Source organism: Orcinus orca, chromosome 11 (genome assembly GCF_937001465.1).
Source record: "Orcinus orca chromosome 11, mOrcOrc1.1, whole genome shotgun sequence".
In the NCBI taxonomy this organism is placed as follows: domain Eukaryota; kingdom Metazoa; phylum Chordata; class Mammalia; order Artiodactyla; family Delphinidae; genus Orcinus; species Orcinus orca.
Genome location: NC_064569.1, coordinates 55,994,999 through 56,015,064, shown reverse-complemented (window position 1 = coordinate 56,015,064; position 20,066 = coordinate 55,994,999). Strand labels below are relative to the sequence as shown.

Genomic DNA, 20,066 nt, shown 5'->3' with positions numbered 1-20,066 from the left:
TTCTCATTTTGCTTAACTTACTGTGTTTGGGGTTTCCTTTTCACAGGCTGCAGGTTTGTACTTCTCATTTTTTTTGGTGTCTGCCCCGAGTGGGTAAGGTTGGTTCAGTGGGTTATGTAGGCTTCCTGTTGGAGGGGACTGGTGCCTGTTTTCTGATGGATGAGGCTGTATCTTGTCTTTCTGGTGGACAGGACCACGTCTAGTGGTGTGTTTTGTGGTGTCTGTGAACTTAGTATGATTTTAGGCACCCTCTCTGCTAATGAGTGGGGTTGTGTTTCTGTCTTGCTAGTTGTTTGGTATGGGGTGTCCAGCACTGGGGCTTGATGGCCGTTGAGTGGATCTGGGTCTTAGTGTTGAGATGGAGATCTCTGGGAGACCTCTTGCCATTTGATATTACATGGAGCCGGGAGGTCTCTGGTGGACCAGTGTCCTGAACTCGGCTCTCCCACCTCAGAGGCTCAGGCCTGACACCTGGCCAGAGCACCAATACGCTGTCAGCCACTCGGACAGGTATGTGGGGAGTTTCTTGCCTTTTGGGAAGTCTGAGTTCTTCTGCCAGCATTCAGTAGGAGTGTAGATGTATTTTTGATGTATTTGTGGGGAGGAAAGTAATCTCCATGTCTTACTCCTCTGCCATCTTCAGATGGATGAATCTCATTCAAAGATTCAATGCTTACAACTTTACGTCCTCCAAATCCAGCAAAAATCACTTTCAATGGAAACCCACTGCACAGTCGCTTAGGATTATTTTCTGTTGTCTGAAACTCTCCTTGTGCAAGTCTTCTGGGACTGCTGCACGAGCCTACTTCCATCTCAGCAGAAAGCCCATTCTAGACTCTCTTGTGACTCACATTGCAGGCCTCTAACTTCTCAGCCATCCTGGTTAATAAGGAGCCAATGAGGCAGAAACTGAGAAATGGTGAGTCCCTAGTGGTCAGCACTATGATGGCACTCTCCTGGCCTTAAGACTCTTCAGTGATCCTTTCTCTGGGTCCTTTCCAGTTGGGCCTGGGTTTTTTCTCATGCTTATTGTTTTTAATGGTAGAGCATTCTCAGTACCTCTCAAATGAATGAAAATCCTGTTTATGTTCTTGTCTGCCCCAGTTTAAGGCTTCACAAGAATTTATTCTTGTTTTAAGCACACACAGACTGTCCCAATTCCCTGTTTTTGGCTGGCGGAGCCTCTTCAGAGCACTTTAGGGGCAAATGGCTCTTTCTCCCTTGATCCCAGGGGAGAGTCAAAATGAAAATAACAGACTTAGGTGACCCAAGCTCCTTCACATTACCTCCGCCTTCTCATTCAAAGTGGTGCTTTGGGCGACAGGTGGAGTTATAATTATACATGAGAAAAAAACCACATCAGCAGCTGTTGCTCCTGCTTGTTCCCGGCTATCACCGTCACCAGTGGACAAATTGGCATAAACAGTTCTCCAGACTCCGCATGAGCGAAGGGTGAGCCGAGAGTACAACACCGACCCGAAGGCACCTCTGCAGGGGGAGCCTGGAGATTGTCTTTCCTGTCGGAGACTCCAAACCAAACAAATAGGTTAGTGCACAGAGTATACCTATGCATTTTACCTCTGACCTCTACTCGATGTGATCTTGGTTTTTCTGACAGAGCTGTACCAGAAGGGTGAACTGTTAAAGGAAAGAGAGTTATTTAAGGACTGTTATTCAAAAGTCCAGTGCCCGTGAGAACAAATTATGAAATGGGTTTAATTTATTATGCTCCTCTCCCAGTTTTGGCTGTATTCACATTAGACAAAGAGACAAAGAGACAAAGTGAAAATGGAAAAATGAAACTGCTTTTGTGGCCTGAGTCCCAACCTTTCGTAATGATACCTACTTTTGCCAAAAAAATCTCTGGTTTCTTTGTTAAAATCAGTAGTTGAAGCCTTAGGCTGGTGATTAGAAAAAAAAAAAATACCGCTCCAGAATATAGTTCCAAAGTTTCACTTTTTTTTCTTTTCTTTTCTTTTCTTTTTTTTAGGGAAACTAGGCAAATGAGAATTGGGTTTTTCCTCTACCTCTAAATAAAGACAGAAAATGTCCTTGTTTATGATAAAATGTGTGCTGTAGGCTACTTTGTATAAGAAATCTGCTATAGGATTTATTACTTATGTTTAGTACAGTTCTACCTAAAAACTCGATCATTTCAGTCGAAGTAGCTCTATAAGACTCCTCATAGATCCTTTTGAAAGCAAAAGGTTTCAAAGAAATTTCATGTTCACTGTGTATGCTTTGTGTTAGAAAGCTGTGGAGCAGGATTTTCAAACAAAGATTAGCTTTGGGGCATCTTCTCAAAACCTGAATGTTTAGTGTCTTGGTGAAGAGCAACGGAATTCCAGAGAATCCACTAAAAACTAGGCTTTGGGGCCCAGTTCTCAACCCACCCACATCCATGGAACAGTCCAGGTGGAAAGAGTCCTAAATAATGGCCTCATTTTTTCAGCTCCAAACAGAAGGTGCCCCATCCCTAAGCATTTTATGTGGGACTTTTCAATGGGAAAATGCACCTTACTTAGTATCACTGTGGCCCGACGTTTTGTCTACCTTGTGAAGTGCACAGATTGCTAACTATGCACTCAGAGCTCCACTAGAGAGACAATTAAATTAAAACAACCAAAAGTAACCCATCAATTAAATTCCCACAAGGGGCTGGCTTCTCCTGATTTCTAAGAGAGCCATAACTTTCTTTTAGGAAATTTAAGGGTGAAGTAAATACCTCTTTACACATTTTAGCAAATAAAGCCCCAAACAATAAGTTTGACCACTGCTTTTGAAAAGGTCAATTAATATAGCATATCAATACCTTAGATCTTCCCATGGATTCAGAAAATATATGACAGATCATAATACACCATCTCTCATATATCTCGTTTAGTCATTCAAATATTTATTGAGTAATGGCTATATAATCTCAAAATATTTAGAAATGAAGGCAAGCTTAAGATTTCTAATATTTCTTTTTCCAGACACTCCTTTCTTCCCTTTTTCTACTAAAAGATTTAGCACTGAGTTGGTGGTTATCTCCAAATTCCAAATTGTTCAAGCTGAGAAAGGCAAAAAGTAGAGATGGTTGACTGGCTGCTGGTTAGGGTTTCTTTTGAGATACAGATTTATGCGCTGTCTTAAACATTGCTTTTTACTTGTGTGTTGTCTTCTTGCTCTTCTAGAAAAAAAAAGAAAAACTATCCAAGATGACTGTCACTTACTCCAGTAAAGTAGCAAATGCGACTTTTTTTGGATTTCATAGGTTACTCCTCAAGTGGAGAGGCAGCATCTACAAACTACTATACAGGGAATTTATTGTTTTTGCTGTACTTTACACAGCAATAAGTTTTATGTACAGGTACTTTCCTTTGCATGTGTCCTTAAATGGCCATTAGATAGCATATATGAATACAGTCTCAAAAATCCAAGCCCTTTTTGCTGCCGCTGACTTTTGCATTATGTAACCTCCTCCTTTGCATGATCCTCTGTTGCCTACTTCTCCCCAGGACTGGGTATTTTAATCCACACCTAACCATTTTTAGGATGTTAAATAGACTCTAACCGTCATGTTCAGGTGGCTCTCATTCCAGCCCCACTTTAATTGGTCATGATGAGGTATTAGTTGTGCTTCAAGAATTTTGCTATAGGCGTAAAATGAAAGATTTATACCTAGAACCTCACTAAGTGATGATTTTGAATGGCAAAGTCCACAGACAAATAATTATTTGTGCTTCTCTGAACTATGTTATTCATAGTTTGAGTTTCTGATTTGACGGCTTGCAGCGACTACCTACATAGTTAACATGTTCGTGAATAGTGTGTATCAGGCAACTTTCCTTCCTCTTTCCTGGAATGACGAAATCTTATCCAAGTTGGTGCCCCCAACTTTACCAATATCTCAATTAAAGAAAAGGCCTGAAAACTAATTTATTTTCTTTATATCTTCTGAGTTCAGGGCACATTATATTCATAAAAGACGTTTATTCTTTATAACCTCACAAACTTTGCCTGTCAGATTGACAGGAAATATGAGTAACATCATGTCCAAGAAATACTTTTATAACTAAAAATTATAGTCTTAATAAAATTTTATCAGTATTATAAAAGGGAAGTTTTATTAGTTTTTTTAATTAATATTGATTGCATACATTTCTTCTCTGGGGAAAGTTAAAACTTAAAATAGAAAAGCTAAAGGTTTTTGAGGCTGTATTTCCACCTTTACTGTGTTCATCAGTTTGTTCTTTTTCTTCTGCATACAATGGATAAATTTGTGTATCATTGTTTTCACCTACATTCTTCCTTGCAGCGACAGGACACCATGTGAAGAAGAGGGACCTTAATTTGGCTATAGCTGATAATGACCAAAAGTAGAATAGGAAGAGTTACTTTGCTCCATATCAAAACTACAGTTCCAAACAACTGTATATATTGGTATACATTTTGGCAAAATATCTTTACAAGGAAAGTTTTATTAAAAACCTCTAATAATTTTTCAGATTTGTCTTCTAAATACGGTATTATTTTGATGATTTATTTTATGTGTCACCTACTCCTTCAGAATATGAAATGGTGGAAGACACATGACGTTTCAGGATAATTAGTTTATTTTTACTAATGTGAATTTATTGCTGCTACTGCCTCTTAGAATAGAATAGCTCTTAGAACAGTTGCACTGTAGCCAGAAATGCTCCATGGGGCCTTAACTTTGACTCCAATGTCTTATTTATACCCCACAAAATTGTATGCACATATGTTTTCTAAAGACCAAAGAGGGCTTACATTTATAACAATAATCATTAGTTCAAGCCATTTTTCATTTTTTAAAGTTCAAATGTAAAAGTTTTTTAAAATAGACCCTTATATGTTGATCAAAGCTCTACCAAGAACTACAGGTTGAATCTGTCGAGAAAGTCAGACATATCTGTAGACAAATACAGACATAGTTTCATTCTCATGTCTACTAATGATGCTAAGTTTTTTAATCCTGTTATAAGCAAATAGTTATACCTAGCAAAAAAAACATAAGACAGAACAAGAATTCACTAGTTTGATTATACCTCTTTTTTTTGCGTTATGTGGGCCTCCCACTGCTGTGGCCTCCCCCACTGCGGAGCACAGGCTCCGGACGCGCAGGCCCAGCGGCCATGGCCCACGGGCCCAGCCGCTCCGCATGTGGGATCCTCCCGGACCGGGGCATGAACCCGAGTCCCCCGCATCGGCAGGCGGACTCTCAACCACTGCGCCACCAGGGAAGCCCTATACCTCTTTTTATTTGGGGATGGATTTGACAAAATACTCGCTGTGGTACTTTCTAGCTAGTAAAATTTCTATGTGTCTATCAGCTAAATATTTTTTCCTTTGGCCAACTATTAATAGTAACAACCACTTTATTATTGATTAAGGGTGACAACATATGCTAAGTGGTTTTATATATCATATATTCTTTAATCCTCATAACATTCCTGATACATATCAATAGGTATTAATTATCCCCATTTACAAATGAGAAAACTGAGACTCAGAGAGATTTAAAAATATGCTCCAAATCCAAATCTGTTAAGTGGCAGATCTGGGATTCAAACCTGGCTCTGTTAAACCCTACGGTCTGTGCTCTCCACGTTTAAATTCTCTCTGATCATTTTTATTTGAGTACCAGAAACCATTCTAGCTGTAACTTTTCATCAGCATGACCTCGATAGGCCTGTCCACCAGGTGATGCCTCTCTTGTCAGCTTTTCTTGATTTCAGAATTTCTGACACCTCTTCCAAGCTGAGGCAGGAACTCCAAGCCCACCCTGCACCCACACACCTTCTTGGTCAGCACCAGCTCCCAGGTCTTCATCTGCAGTCTGGTCGGTGGCTCACTGTCAATTCATTATCTCTCTGTGTCCTTCTTCAAAGTTCTACTGACCCAAATAGGCCTCTGACACATGCTATGATGAGTGTTTTCAAGGGATTCCTTCCTCCCTTGGAAAAGCTGCATTCATTCATTTATTCAAATTGATCTGTGTTTTCTTTCTGGATTTTGATCATTATTATTAACCTGCCTTGAGATAGTTCTTCTGATTCTGAATCTCCTCCTTGCAACATAAATACCAATAATAGCTTCATTAAATGGATTTATGTTTAACAATACCAGAAAATGGGTTTGTGTCAGATCCATAATATAAATTTTTATATTTATACTATAGAAATAAAAACCCACCAAACATAATTATAAAAATTTCACTACTAATTGTTAAATCTGTGTTGTTTTATATTTTAAATGTATATTTTTAATTTTTTTATTTTGAAAATGTTTTTTAAGATTTTTTTTTTTTGATGTGGACCATTTTTAAAGTCTTTATTGAATTTGTTACAATATTGCTTCTGTTTTATGTTTTGGTGTTTTGGCCCCAAGGCATGTGGGATCTTAGCTCCCTGACCAGGGATCGACCCCATATCCCATGCATTACAAGGCAAAATCTCAACCACTTGACCACCAGGGAAGTCCCTTAAATAACTGTAGGCTTTAAAATAAACAGTTATAGGGCTTCCCTGGTGGCGCAGTGGTTGAGAGTCCGCCTGCCGATGCAGGGGACACAGGTTCATGCCCTGGTCCGGGAAGATCCCACATGCTGCGGAGCGGCTGGGCCCGTGAGCCATGGCCGCTGAGCCTGTGCGTCCGGAGCCTGTGCTCCACAACGGGAGAGGCCACAGCAGTGAGAGGCCCGCGTACCGCAAAAACAAAAACAAAACAAAAAAAAAAACCAGTTATAACATCCCTTGAAGTACAACATGTATAATTAAGAATGTACTAAGTAGCATATTCATGAAAAAGTAAGGATCAGGATGTCGAATCCAGGGTTATTATTCAATAATTACTTAATAAGTGTCATCCACTTAAGGCACTCTTTTTTAAGTACATATGATGAATAATTGGAAAATGGACTCTTTTATGAAGTATTTTGCTCTAAATCCAATGCATTAATCATATAAAAAATTTTTAAATATGAAGTATTTAAAAATAAAATGGTTATTATGTCCCACTGTGTAATGACCAACAACATTTATGTACTAAAAACGTTAGTACTTAAAACATTCAGCAGTTAAAAAGGTTTTGAGATACATCAGCTTAGGTAGAAAAGAAAAAGTTATTGCTCCTTAAAAAAAAAAAATTGAGGTTATTTTCGCTTAATTGTTTGCACTGAATGTCACTTGCAAAGCAGGTGCAGAAGTATAATATCATAAAGGGCTGTGCATTTTATTTTTGCTCCAGATTGTTACTTACAGGAGCCCAAAAACGTTACTTTGAAAAATTATCAATTTACTGTGACAGATATGCTGAACAAATTCCAGTAACCTTTGTGCTTGGTAAGTATAGGTCACATGCAGAATGCAGCCACACAGCTGTCTCCGTTAGGATAACACCAATGACTCTGCATGGGAGTGTTTCCAAGCTGAGAGGCATGCCTGAAAAGTCACTGCTTGCAATAGAACCAGAATCATCCATAAGGTTTACCTTCAAGGCTGCTTTCGCTAAATTAACCACCAACAAGTTTGAGGTAATAATCTGCTCTTGGACAATTCGGCTTTCTTTTCACTAACTCTCCATTTTTGCCGTCAATATTTGAGTTCTAATACCCACTTACTGGGTGCTACAGCATTGCGAGGCACAAATTACATTTTTTTTCTGGAGGGCAAAATCATCAGATACGGATAACAACATATTTTTTACACCCCGATCCCTAAAAAAACTAAAATTCTGCTGAAAGCATCAGTGTCAACAATATGTCTACAGTAAGGAATTGCTTTACAATTTCCTGTTATTCTACAGGGTTTTATGTTACTCTGGTGGTGAACCGATGGTGGAACCAGTTTGTGAATCTGCCCTGGCCAGACAGGCTGATGTTCCTCATCTCCAGCAGTGTTCACGGAAGTGACGAGCATGGGCGCCTGCTCAGGAGGATACTGATGCGCTACGTCAACCTCACATCCCTGCTCATCTTCCGCTCGGTGAGCACGGCCGTGTACAAGAGGTTTCCGACGATGGACCATGTGGTTGAAGCAGGTATTGTAAATGACTTTTCCTTCCATGGGTCTCCTCTTGACCTCGATCAGAACTTTCAAAGTTCCTTGGAAAATGCCTTTTATTTATTCATTCATTCAAGAAACATTTACTGATTACCTATCATGTGCCAGAAATAGTCTTAAGAGGTAAAAATGAATACCATGGTTCCTGCCCTCAAGAAGTTTACTTGGGGGGCAAAGCAAAGGAAACAGCAGACAGTCAACCTCAAATTAAGTTGTAAACAGTCACATGGCCCATAATATAATAATTATCATATGTATTCAAACCTTCTGTAATATCACCTTACATTTTCTAGCACTTTACAGTTGATGCACTTTCATAAATATTATTTCATATGGACCTCAAAAAAACCATGAGAGATTCAGAGAGGTTATGACCTGTCCTGGATCACATAGCTCATTAGTGGGAGAGCCAAAATTTCAATTCAGGCTCAGAACTCCTAACTTAATCCTTCCCCCCGCACCTACCAAACACAGAAGATTCTGGTAGGAACCAGAAATGCGGCTTTTCATCTAGGCAGAGCCTGAGAGGTGGCAGTAAAAGGCTGCTTTAGTGGGGGTCTGTTGTCTCTCCTATTCCTCAGAGTAGATGCAGTTTTGTACCTGGGCTTCTGGACACAGGATGCTGAGGACAAATCATGTTTGAAGAATGGTGCTCTTTGGTGTGTTAATACTTAGCAAAGAAGCTGTTAAACCAGCCTTCAAGGGGATGAGGATTAAATGAGATCATTGTTGGCACGTACAGAATAAAAATGGGGTTTTGTGCTGGGTTGTCTTTGATCCATCTGAGAGTATGCTGGAATGTATAAATGAATATATAGTAGGTATAGGAACCACGAGATGATTCTGCCTTTATATTGAGTACAGTCTCGAATTAGGTTGCTTTATCCAGTCTCCTTTTCTGAATGTCCTTGAAAATACATATATATATTTAAGAGTAGCATGTTTTGTTTGTTTTTGGAGGTTTGGGGGCTTTTGTTTGATTTGGTTTTGTCTTCTCAGATGGCGACATAGAGAGTGACTCAGAACACAGAGTAAGAGTTCAAATCCTTCTCTATCGCGTACCGGCTACATGACCTTGTCTGAGTTACTTTACCTTTCTAATGCTTCAGTTCCCTCATTCATAGAGTGAGTTTAGAGTGATTTATAATACCTTTTACCTCATATACCTCATAGGCTTGTTGTGATGATTAAATAAGTTAATACTTGCAGTGTCTAGAGCAGTACCCGGCACATGGTGTGACATGAGTTCTTGCTATTAATAATGAAATCATCTAGTACAACAGCATAACATAGTCCTTTGGTCACTTTAGAAGACTCATTTGATATGACATCCTAGGTCTTCTTGAGCCCCTATGACCAGGAGACTGTGAAAGGTAAGGTGGAAATAAGGAAGGAGGAGTGTAGAGGCCGTTGTTAGGGCTACAGAGCAAGATGTGAGAAAGTAATGGGGAGCAAGGAGTCGGTTACAGATTCAGATGAAGGGTACAAAGGGCTTGGCAAATGTACAGGTATATTATGATGTAAAACCAGTCGGAACTTAAAATAAAATTAACTGCCACCCTTCCTCCAAATTTAAAAGTGGAATACTGCATCAGAATGACCAAGTTTAAAATGCCACTTGATAACTTATTTTGCTTACCCTAATGTCTAAAGGATCAAATGTGATAAGCATTTCGACCTATGAAAAAAGTCATAAAAACAAACGAGAAACGTTTGGCCCATTCCAAATGGATGAGTGACAGCTAAAGTTTACTTGGATGAAGAAAGGTGACATTTCTGTAGTCCTGACACATTCTTGGAAAGAAGAAAGCGCATTCTGACAGGAATCAGACTCCAGGCCCAATTCTCAGAGCGAATCTATCCTCTCAGCGTCACCATCATATTAAAAGCAGAGGGGGTGGCTGGTGACAGAGAGGCCTTTAGGGCCTCTGGTTAGACGTGAGCTCAGCAAGGCCTGAGTTGTGCTCAGGTCTGAGGGGCAAGTAGAAACGGCGAGATGAATGGGGGAATGATCTGAGTTCACTTCCTTTAGGTGCACTTTTCATAATACCGACACTCACTCCCTATCAAACTTACACAAACACCGGTCAGTACTTGCATCGACACTTTCCCCCTTTCCAAGGCATTTGGAACACTCAAGTACTCCTCTCTCCCGTACCACCAGTACCCCCAACCATTCCAAGGGCATAGGAGAATCATTTGCTCCTTGAGGTGCATTTACTTGAGTATGTATCAAGGTGTGATCCACAAACCCATGGGCCCTTTACATCTTGAATAACTTGAGTTGTTTATTTAAAATGCATACTCCTGGGACTTCCCTGGTGGCGCAGTGGTTAAGAATCTGCCTGCCAATGCAGGGGACATGGGTTCAAGCCCTGGTCCGGGAAGATCCCACATGCCATGGAGCAACTAAGCCCATGTGCCACAACTACTGAGCCTGCACTCTGGAGCCCGCAAGCCACAACTACTGAAGCCCAAGTGCCTAGAGCCTAAGCCACCGCAATGAGAAGCCAACGCACCGCAACAAAGAGTACCTCCGCTCACCACAACTAGAGAAAGCCCGTGCACAGCAATGAACACCCAATGCAGCCAAAAATAAATAAATAAAATTTATTAATAAATAAATAAATATAATAAAATAAAATGCATACTCCTGAGCCCCACGTCAGACCTACTGAATCAGAACCATTGTATGTAAGGCCTGGAAAACCTGCATTTAAACATGCTCTTATGTTGCTCTTTTTATACACTGCAGTTTGAGAAGTAAGGAGTCTTTTCTGGGATGCTTATTTTTTTAACGCTTTTTCTCACCCCCGGGGTAAAAGATTTTGGCATTCGTCAAATAATTCATTACTAATAACAAAACTGCAACAGTTAAGAAAAGGGTGAATTCAAGGTTTCGACCATGCTGGAGGCTCCAGAATTGCTCTGGATGGTAGCCTCTGAGCAGTCTGCTCAGAGACTACCATCTAGGGGACTTGAATTAGACCTGCCTGGACACAACGAGCATCGCTCTCACTTCAAGTTTTTGGTCAGTTTTTGTGCCGCGTCTGAAGGAGGAAGAGTACTGAGGGCGACAGGAGGGGGCTGAAGCCTTGGCAGGTGCCGTCTGGGGCCATCACTGATGACTGCAGTGTAAAGGTCTCTACTACTTTCTTTCACCCCTAAGTGTTTTCTCGAAAGGCAGAAGAAGGGGTAGTGGACCAGCATGTGCCCAACAGGAACACAAGGTTTGCATGCTAGGTGGTGGGACAAAGGTTCTGAGCCACTGCCTTCCAAGCTGGGGGCCATGATTCACAGGCAGGGTCCTTCCTGGTCTGCCTCATGGCCACCCACATGGATGGGCACAGACTCTCTGTCGGCTGGCCGCACAGACTTACCAGACTTCCCGCTCCCCAGCAGAGAAGGCTGATTCATTCTGCACGTGGGGTCAGTTTCCAAGCTCTCCCAACTGGGTACGTGTCTCCACCTCTCTCTGTCCTTGGCCTGTGCCAACGTTTCTGGGAAGAACAGGAAGTTCAGGGATGGCGGAAAATGTTTGGCAGGTGCCCTGAGCCCAGAGCCAGGGCACCTGCTCTGACTGAGGGCAGAGAGGGCTGGTGGTAAAGCACAGGGGCCCCAAAACTGTAGGGGCAAAGGCAGGAGGCAATGCTGAGGGCACAAAAAAAACCTCTTGTCAGGTGACTCCCTACATAAACCCACCTGTCTGGGAAAGTACATGTTCTCAAACTTCAGTGCACTTTAGATAGTGTTAAAAACTCAATACTGCTAGGGGCTTCCCTGGTGGCGCAGTGGTTGAGAGTCTGCCTGCCGATGCAGGGGACACGGGTTCGCACCCCGGTCCAGGAAGATCCCACATGCCGCGGAGCGCCTGGGCCCGTGAGCCATGGCCACTGAGCCTGCGCGTCCGGAGCCTGTGCTCCACAACGGGAGAGGCCACAACAGTGAGAGGCCCGCGTACCGCAAAAAAAAAAAAAAAAAAAAAAAAAAAAATCAATACTGCTAAAAACGCAGATCCGAAGACACCACCCCCAGAGATTCTGATTCAGTAGGTCTAGGCTGGGGTCCAGGAATGAGTGTGTTTAACAAGCCCCTGGAGACTTTGAGGAAGGGGGTCCCTGGATCACACTCTGAGAAACAGGGGGATTTAAGGCAATGGGAGTTGCCCTCCAAGCTCTTTGTATTGCTTCAGGGAGGGTCCCTGTCACAAAGATTCAGGACTAGCAGGACAAAAACAGTGAGAGGATGGAGAGAATGAAGGTCAGCACCTCCTTCTGAAGCATCTGGCCATTGCTTGACTACAGCTGGTGAGCTAGGTCAGTTACCCGCCGGTCCCTTACATTCCTTCCTGTTAAGCTGGACACTCAAGTTACATTATTCTGGGAAATACATATGCTTTGATGTTACAGGTTACATTTCTCAAATTAAAATTTCTTTATTTATGCTCCCATGAAAATAGAAATGTAACAGCTAAATGCAAAATAATGTGTATTCTGCTGGAAATTCCCTGAACTGGTCTGTTATCAAACAGTTACTTCGCAGAGGAGCTGTAACCCAGGAGTCTCTGTTATTTTCCCTCTTGGCTACAAGCCTGCCCTGGAAAATGCCAGTCGTTTCAATCACCTGCCTTGGAAGATGTCACTCATTCTAAGTCAAGTCATGTGCACAATTCCAGATCTTTGCCAATTTAAGTGATGGCCTTAATTGGGTGCTTACGTTATGGTATGAGACTGAATCAAAACATTTTATCTGGGGTTTCACAGTGATCAGGAGAGAAAACATTTTCCTTCAAAATCCTTCACCAGAAGCACAAAAAAAGGAAATGGGAAATTATATGCATTCCTCTAAAAGAAACGTTACTAAATCTGTTACTAAATCTGTCATGCTTTTGCTCATTTAACAAAGATTTACTGAGTGTATACGGTACGCTAGGCATTGTGCTGAGCACTGGAGCACAGCTGAAAGCGAGGTCCCTGTCCTCGAGGATCAGTAAAGATTACTACAAGTGTTTCCTTCTATGAATCACTTTCAGAGACAAGCATAAATATATTTACAGCTGAACTTCACATCACTCCATTGCATTTCTATTTCTCTAAAATAGTTTCCTTCTGTGCCTGGTAGCCTGTAAGAGTGGTTAAAAGACAGTAAATTTTAAGGAAAGGACACCGTTTTGTTTTCTTAAAGGCCTGGAATCTTAACATGAAGTTCCTTGAGCTTCTGCCCTGACGAGAGAGAGCCTGTGGAGACCCCATCAGGATTCTTAGTGACATACAGTTAACAGGCATAAATACAACCGAACGAGCTCCCAATTGTCAAGTGACTGTTGAGATAAAAGTTCTAACTTTAGATGCACTGTCTGGAAGGCTAGCCCCACACTTAGATCATTTAATCTCTAATCTTCTCTCGCTAAGTAAAATCGAATGGATTTTGTATAATATTGACTTTCTGCCCTGTGATCTGCTGTTCACGTTTTTCCTGATGCATTCTGTGCTACTGGGGTTCCCTGGTCTCTGAAATCTCTCACTGCTCTGTGTTACAGGAGAGATGATCAAGGGGATGGTGGTATTCATGGCTGTGCCAGTTTTTCCTCTGTTGGCTGAACTTTTACAGGCTGAGTCAGTTACCCCTATAGTCTCACGTGATGAGCCCAGAACAGACTGAATGTCGTCTTGTGAGTGCAACTTGACTCACCTATGTGCGCTGGCTCTTCATGGGAGAGAAAGTACACACCTCCTTGCATTAGTGCCATGGATGGGCAGTCTCTGCCCACTGTTTGAAGGTTCACCACAGCTCTGTTTTAGGAGTTAAATCATGGCTTGCCAATCAACGCTTCTCAAAGGATGATCGTAGACCACCACATTCATTGAATTATCAGGGTGTTTATTTAAATTGCAGGTTCCCAGACAGCCTATGAAATCTGAATCTCTGGGGCGTGGGACCCAGAAATCCACTTCTAAACAAGCTCCCCAGAAGCACTATGTTTGAGCCAGAACAAGGATGCTAAAATGGCCAGCTTGCTGTGTGACTCTGTACTAGGTGCAGTTGTTCCCAAACTTTGTTACAAGATGGAGCCGCTAGGGATCTTCTAAAAATACTGATGGTGGCTCACACCCCCAGACATTAGGATTCAATAGGTGTACGGTGCAACCTGGGCATCAGGAGTTTTTAAGCTCCTCAGACCATCCTAATGTGCAGCAAAGTCTAGGAACCACTGCACCACAGTGCATCTATTAACTCCTCCAACTTTATCTGCAAATTGCCTCAGATCTATTTACCCAAAGCAAATGGAATTCTGGGCCACCTGGACAGGCCAGGAGTTAAGAGCACTGATTTTGTGAATGATATTTCCTGTGCGTCATGTGTAGAAGGCAGTGAACTACCAAACAGGATACTAATTTAGAGACAGGAATACGGCTGACTAGAGATGTTTCACTCGTGTTTGACTCATTAGGAAAATAGAGGAGTTTCTCTGTCTCCGTTCAGCATTGCTAACCCAGAAACTGATTTTAATCAACCATATCCTACTTCAAGCTTCTCAAACTGTGGGTTGTAACTTATTATTGGGCTCTTAAATCATTTTAATGGCTTTGAGCCAGCATTTTTTATGGAATGGAATGGAATAGAACAGAAAATATTAGAGAGCACCTCACACAGAAGAGCCAATAATTGTTTTGGGAACCACAAATATATCTTACTATAGTTCATGGTTAAAAAAATATATATATATATCTCAATACTGCCCTCCACAATGTCTTCACAGTGTGATTCCATCTCTCTCTGAATCCCATTTTGCCTCACTTTGATTTTCCCGGTTGACAGGGATTTCTAAATGTCTACCACTGAATTTAAAGAGTGGCTGCAGTTGAATCTGGTGGCTTCATTCCATTCATTTGGAAAGTACAGAGAGGAAAATGAGCCAGGCTTGTTGCAATGTGCCTGAAAAAGTCATCTCTGAGAAGGGCTCAGATGCTGAATGCACAACTTTCTCTTTCAGAAAGAACTGGCAATAAACCCATCCTGCCTAAAAGTTTTGAGAAGCAGAGCTTTTAGCTCTTCTCCTAACAGAGCCTCATGTACGCACTCTGCTTTAAAGGCAAAAGACATCTGCCTCAGTTTCAACTGAATCTGCGATTACTGGAATATTGTTTATTAATGGACTTAATTGGTCCTTCGGTTTGAAGGCAATAAAATTTTGCCTTAAAGTAGCAGATCCTACTCCATCAAGCCACAATTCAAGACACAAGTAAATACAAACATATATGTGTGTGTGTGTGTTTGTGTGTGTGTATATGTGTGTGTATATATATATATATATTTTTTTTTACTCTGATTTGAAATATTAGAAAGGGTTCTTCGGGATATGCAATATGAAAATTGCTGAGCAGAGCTGAACTAGCCAGAAAACCAGAAGGAAAAAAGATAGCAAGAGAAATTCAAGGCAAATGTAATGGCAAGATATTGAATAAAATAGCAACGTCAGGGTGTGGATAGGGTCTGAGGGAGCGTGGCATGAAGACAGACATGTGAAGGAGACAGGGTAGTGTGAGGACCAGCCAACTGATGGTGCAGCCAAACTGTAGCAAATCAATACCTGTGGTTAACATAGCCTTAGAGATGAGGATAATGACCACATTCTGAATATATCATCAGTCTCTGGTTAAAATGGCCTGAGGCGCTGATGAGGATAACATTCCATGTAATAACAAATGCTCTTTGAATTGATTTGATTGAATTGATTAACAATCTAGACTTTCCTTTCAATGGACCAACAACTCAATTTCCAAAGATGGGGTTACTTTGGATAAGATGTGTAACCCTGCAGGAAATAACAAAAATTATTCTGCCTGTACACTCTTGGAGCATACAATAATGTCTAGTTCATCTTTCACAGCACCTAGTAAAGTACGCAATAAATTTGGGCTGAACATTTAACCCCCCCCACCTGCTTTCCTAGCTCTACATGTCCCTTTCCAATCAGTGGGTGTGCTACACGGCAGGGACTGGGGGGAGGTTACCTAACTCTCGCTTTAGGGTTTGCATTAAATTAACCCTCACTCTGCATATTTGCTTTTTGCTAAGAAGCCAAGAAAGGACTTGCCAGCATAAGTTGATCCATATTCCTGAATAAAAAATAACCAGAGGTAAAGTTATTCTTTGGTCAAATGACAGAGATTGCAGCCAGTATATAAATGCAGGCATTTTTGGAAACTGCACTATGAATCCCAAGACTATAACTGTTAGACAATTGATATGAAATGTCTGAGAATAGTCTTCCAGGGAAAAGGTGAAGGGTTGCAAGTCTTCAAGCACAGAGCCAAGACAGGTCAAGTTCATCTATTAACTTCTTATCATCAGATTTAATCATACTCTGCAAGTCTTAAAAAAAAACCAAACAGATTATCTAGATCATGCAACAACTTTGAAATGCACTGAGAAACAAGACAAGAATTCTCAGACTCATTCTTTGACCACCAGAGAGAGTCCAATTCCCCAGGCATGGTCAGACCCCTTCAAAGCTAATATAAATAACCTGAGTTTTATCTAAAACTAGCCTCTTGTTGGTAAATATTGGCTCTGTAGTTGTTACTCTGTTTATTTCAAATACTGAATAAACAGAATCTTCATTCAGTGGGGCAGTGATTTTTGAACATTGCTGTAGGTCAGAATTTCCTGCAGAGCTTGGTAAACATGTAAATGCCTGGACCCAATTTCATTAAATTACCCAGGAAGGTTAAAAGGATGCTTACACCTGGACCTCACTCTAGACCAACTGAATCAGAATCTCAAGGGATAAGGTGAAGGCACTGGTATTTTCTAAAAGGCACTCAGGATAAGGCAAAGGTGCAACACTGGGTCAAGAATTCCTGCCCTATTGAGTCTGGTTTAGCAGGTGATGGTAGAGCCTAGCCCTCTCCATATATAATAGGTGTCACAAGTGATTCAGACACCCACGACCTGTGGACCATGTTCTCAAAGCACTGGCCTGGATCACATCAAGGATCTAGGTAACTCCAAAGCTCTATGGGTCAGTGACTTTCAAAATGGCATATCTCACTTCTCCTTTGAGTTCTTTTCTGTTATAGCAACACCTCTTAAATAAAACTCAGTCTGCATGGTAAGGAGGGAGGATTACTTTAAGCAGGAAAACCAGATTCATAAACCGATTACAGATGGTTAAGGATACAAACTGTGTCACATTAGGGCAAAAGTTGATTTTCATCTGAATGTGTTAGAATTTCATAAGCAAATGATTGCATTTCTCAATCAAAAGTAACTCAAAATTCATATCTAACAAAAATCAGTTTTAGAAACAAGCTTTAATTCAGAAAACATTTATACTAAATCATACTGAACATTTAAAAGTCCACTTAAAAAGTCAAGGTGGGGGGACTTCCCTGGTGGTCCAGTGGTTAAGAATCTGCCTTCCAATGCAGGGGATACGGGTCCGATTCCTGGTCAGGGAACTAAGATCTCACATGCCGTGGGGCAACTAAGCCCTCGCGCCGCAACTACAGAGCCTGTGTGCCACAATGAAAGATCCCGCGTGCCACAACTGACCCGATGAAGCCAATAAATAAATAAATAAAAGAAAATGATTCCTCATGCCCCTATATAATCCTTAAAAAAAAAAAGTCAAGGTGGTAAGTACAAGGATAGTCACTGCAGCATTATTTTTAGTAGCAAGAAAATTAAAACAACTTAAAACTCTATTCAAAAGAGAACTACTTATATAAAATACTGTACACAGTTAACTAGAATGCAGCCATTAGAAAGAATGGGACTTGCCTGGTGGCCCAGTGGTTAAGAATCCGCCTGCCAATGCAAGAAACATGGGTTCGAGTCCTGGTCCAGGAAGATCCCACGTGCCACAGAGCAACTAAGCCCATGTGCCACAGCTACTGAGCCTGTGCTCTAGATCCTGCGAGCCACAACTACTGAAGCCCATGTGCCACAACTACTGAAGCTGGCGTGCATAGAGCCCGTGCTCCACAGCAAAAGAAGCCACCGCAATGAGAAGCCCGTGCACCGCAATGAAGAGTAGTCCCCGCTCACTGCAACTAGAGAAAGCCCGCGCACAGCAACAAAGACCCAATGCAGCCAAAAATAAAATAAATAATAAAATTTGTAAAAAGTATATGCGAAATGCTGTGGGGACTACGAAGATAATATGCTCTTTGCCCTTCCAAAGGGTCTTAGCAGGGGAAACATTTGTGTCTAACATTATCATAATACAAGGCAAGAGAAAGTGGTGGAGCTTTGAAGGGGAGAAATCCCTGGGGAAGGAGAAGGAAGGAATCAAGGAAGGCTTCAAAGAAGAGGTCCTGGTTAATTAGGAGTTTGAAAGGAGGGGCCAGGATGAAATGTTATGCGATTCACATGTTCGGCACTGTACTAAGTGCTTTGTATACATTATCACGTTTTATTCTTTTAATCCAAACAATTCTAAGTATTCTTGTTCCCAATTTTAGATGAATAAACCAAAACCTAAAGAAGAGACCTTCCCCAGATGTCCTAGTCCACATTTAATGTCACCTCACTTCCTACTGGCCGCCTCTGTTAGGGATTGCTCACATGCATTGCCTCCTATACCGATATATAACTTGTGTGTGTGTGTGCATGTGTGCACGCGCGCTCGTGAGTACATATTCCTTATCTCTGATACAAGTAAAAACTACTTGAGACAGGAACCTTTATTTTATATTTCTTGAATATCCCCCATTATTTGCTCACATAGTAGACACTGAAATATATAGGGTAATATATTAGCGCTAAACCAAGTCTGTATAATCTAGCTATTTTTATTTTGTGTAAAGGTTTTATGACAGCAGATGAAAGAAAATTATTTGAACACCTCAAATCTCCTCATCTGAAATACTGGGTTCCATTCATCTGGTTTGGAAATCTTGCAGCTAAAGCCCGGAAGGAAGGTAGAATCAGAGACAGTGTTGATCTGCAATCATTGATGACTGTAAGTACATAGTAAACTGTCAGTAAAAGATGCTAATCAGAGACCAAAAGGGACCTGGATGCAACAGGTTGGAGCTGGACAAGTCCAATTTGTTCAATCCTGGTTCCAAAAGAACCAGAAAGACTGGGCTAGTATCAGAACCCTCAAATGCAGGAGGAGAATAGTACCCAGTTTAACTCAGATTGATTGCAGGTGGTTGCTTAGAGGCTCTGTTTTAAACAGAAGTAGGCTTTGTAATAGGCTCTGTAAGAAAATGTTCTTTGATTGATCAGCAATGTCTGCCAGGGCTCGGAAGGATCTGGCACCCTCAAGGCATATTTGCCATCCCTAGCTCCAGGATCCCAGACCAAATCTGGAGTAGAAATAACCCCCCCTAGTCAGTTCCCCAAAATAGGAATATCCCAAGGTTAACCCAGCTTTCCAGATGCTCCAGGAAACAAAACCACGTTTTCATTAAATGAAATAATCCTGAATTCATTTGAGAAACGAATTTATAGAAGGGCTAGAGAGATTTGTGTCATGACAGTCTCCTGCCTCGATTAGGCTAAAAGGAGTGAATGATTTAAAAATAGCTCCTGGGCTTCCCTGGTGGCGCAGTGGTTGAGAGTCCGCCTGCCGATGCAGGGGACACGGGTTCGTGTCCCGGTCTGGGAGGATCCCACATGCCATGGAGTGGCTGGGCCCGTGAGCCATGGCCGCTGAGCCTGCGCGTCCGGAACCTGTGCTCCGCAACGGGAGAGGCCACAACAGTGAGAGGCCCGCGTACCACAAAAAAAAAAAAAAAAAAAAGCTCCCAATTTAACGTATACTCTTTCTCCCAGTCTTAAATAATAACTTGTGTTCAATAGAGAAAAAAGAAATCAATGGATCCCAGTCCTTCCTGCTTTAAACAGGGATAGATTTTCTGTCAATAGAAGCATTCTAAAGTCTTCATTTGTTGGGGGAACGGTTTAGGATGTATTTAGTTCTTTTTTCTAAGATCTACAGTAAGCATGTTTTCAAAAGCAATCGAGGAAACAAAAAATAATCTG

General features: G+C 41.5%; 2 protein-coding genes across 2 annotated transcripts in view; one reads left to right on the top strand and one right to left on the bottom strand.

Moving 5' to 3' along the window:
• Positions 1–20,066, bottom strand: part of RAB3IP (RAB3A interacting protein) — a 167,626-nt gene that overhangs the window by 97,073 nt on the left and 50,487 nt on the right. The window lies entirely within an intron of this gene.
• BEST3 (bestrophin 3) overlaps positions 1,403–20,066 on the top strand; it is a 42,157-nt gene continuing 23,493 nt past the window's right edge. The window contains exons 1-5 of the mRNA XM_033409615.2: positions 1,403–1,546; positions 3,177–3,352; positions 7,252–7,346; positions 7,810–8,043; positions 18,881–19,035. Of these exons, the coding sequence (XP_033265506.1) occupies positions 3,201–3,352; positions 7,252–7,346; positions 7,810–8,043; positions 18,881–19,035 (636 nt within the window). The 5' untranslated portion in view covers positions 1,403–1,546; positions 3,177–3,200. The remainder of the gene's footprint in view (positions 1,547–3,176; positions 3,353–7,251; positions 7,347–7,809; positions 8,044–18,880; positions 19,036–20,066) is intronic.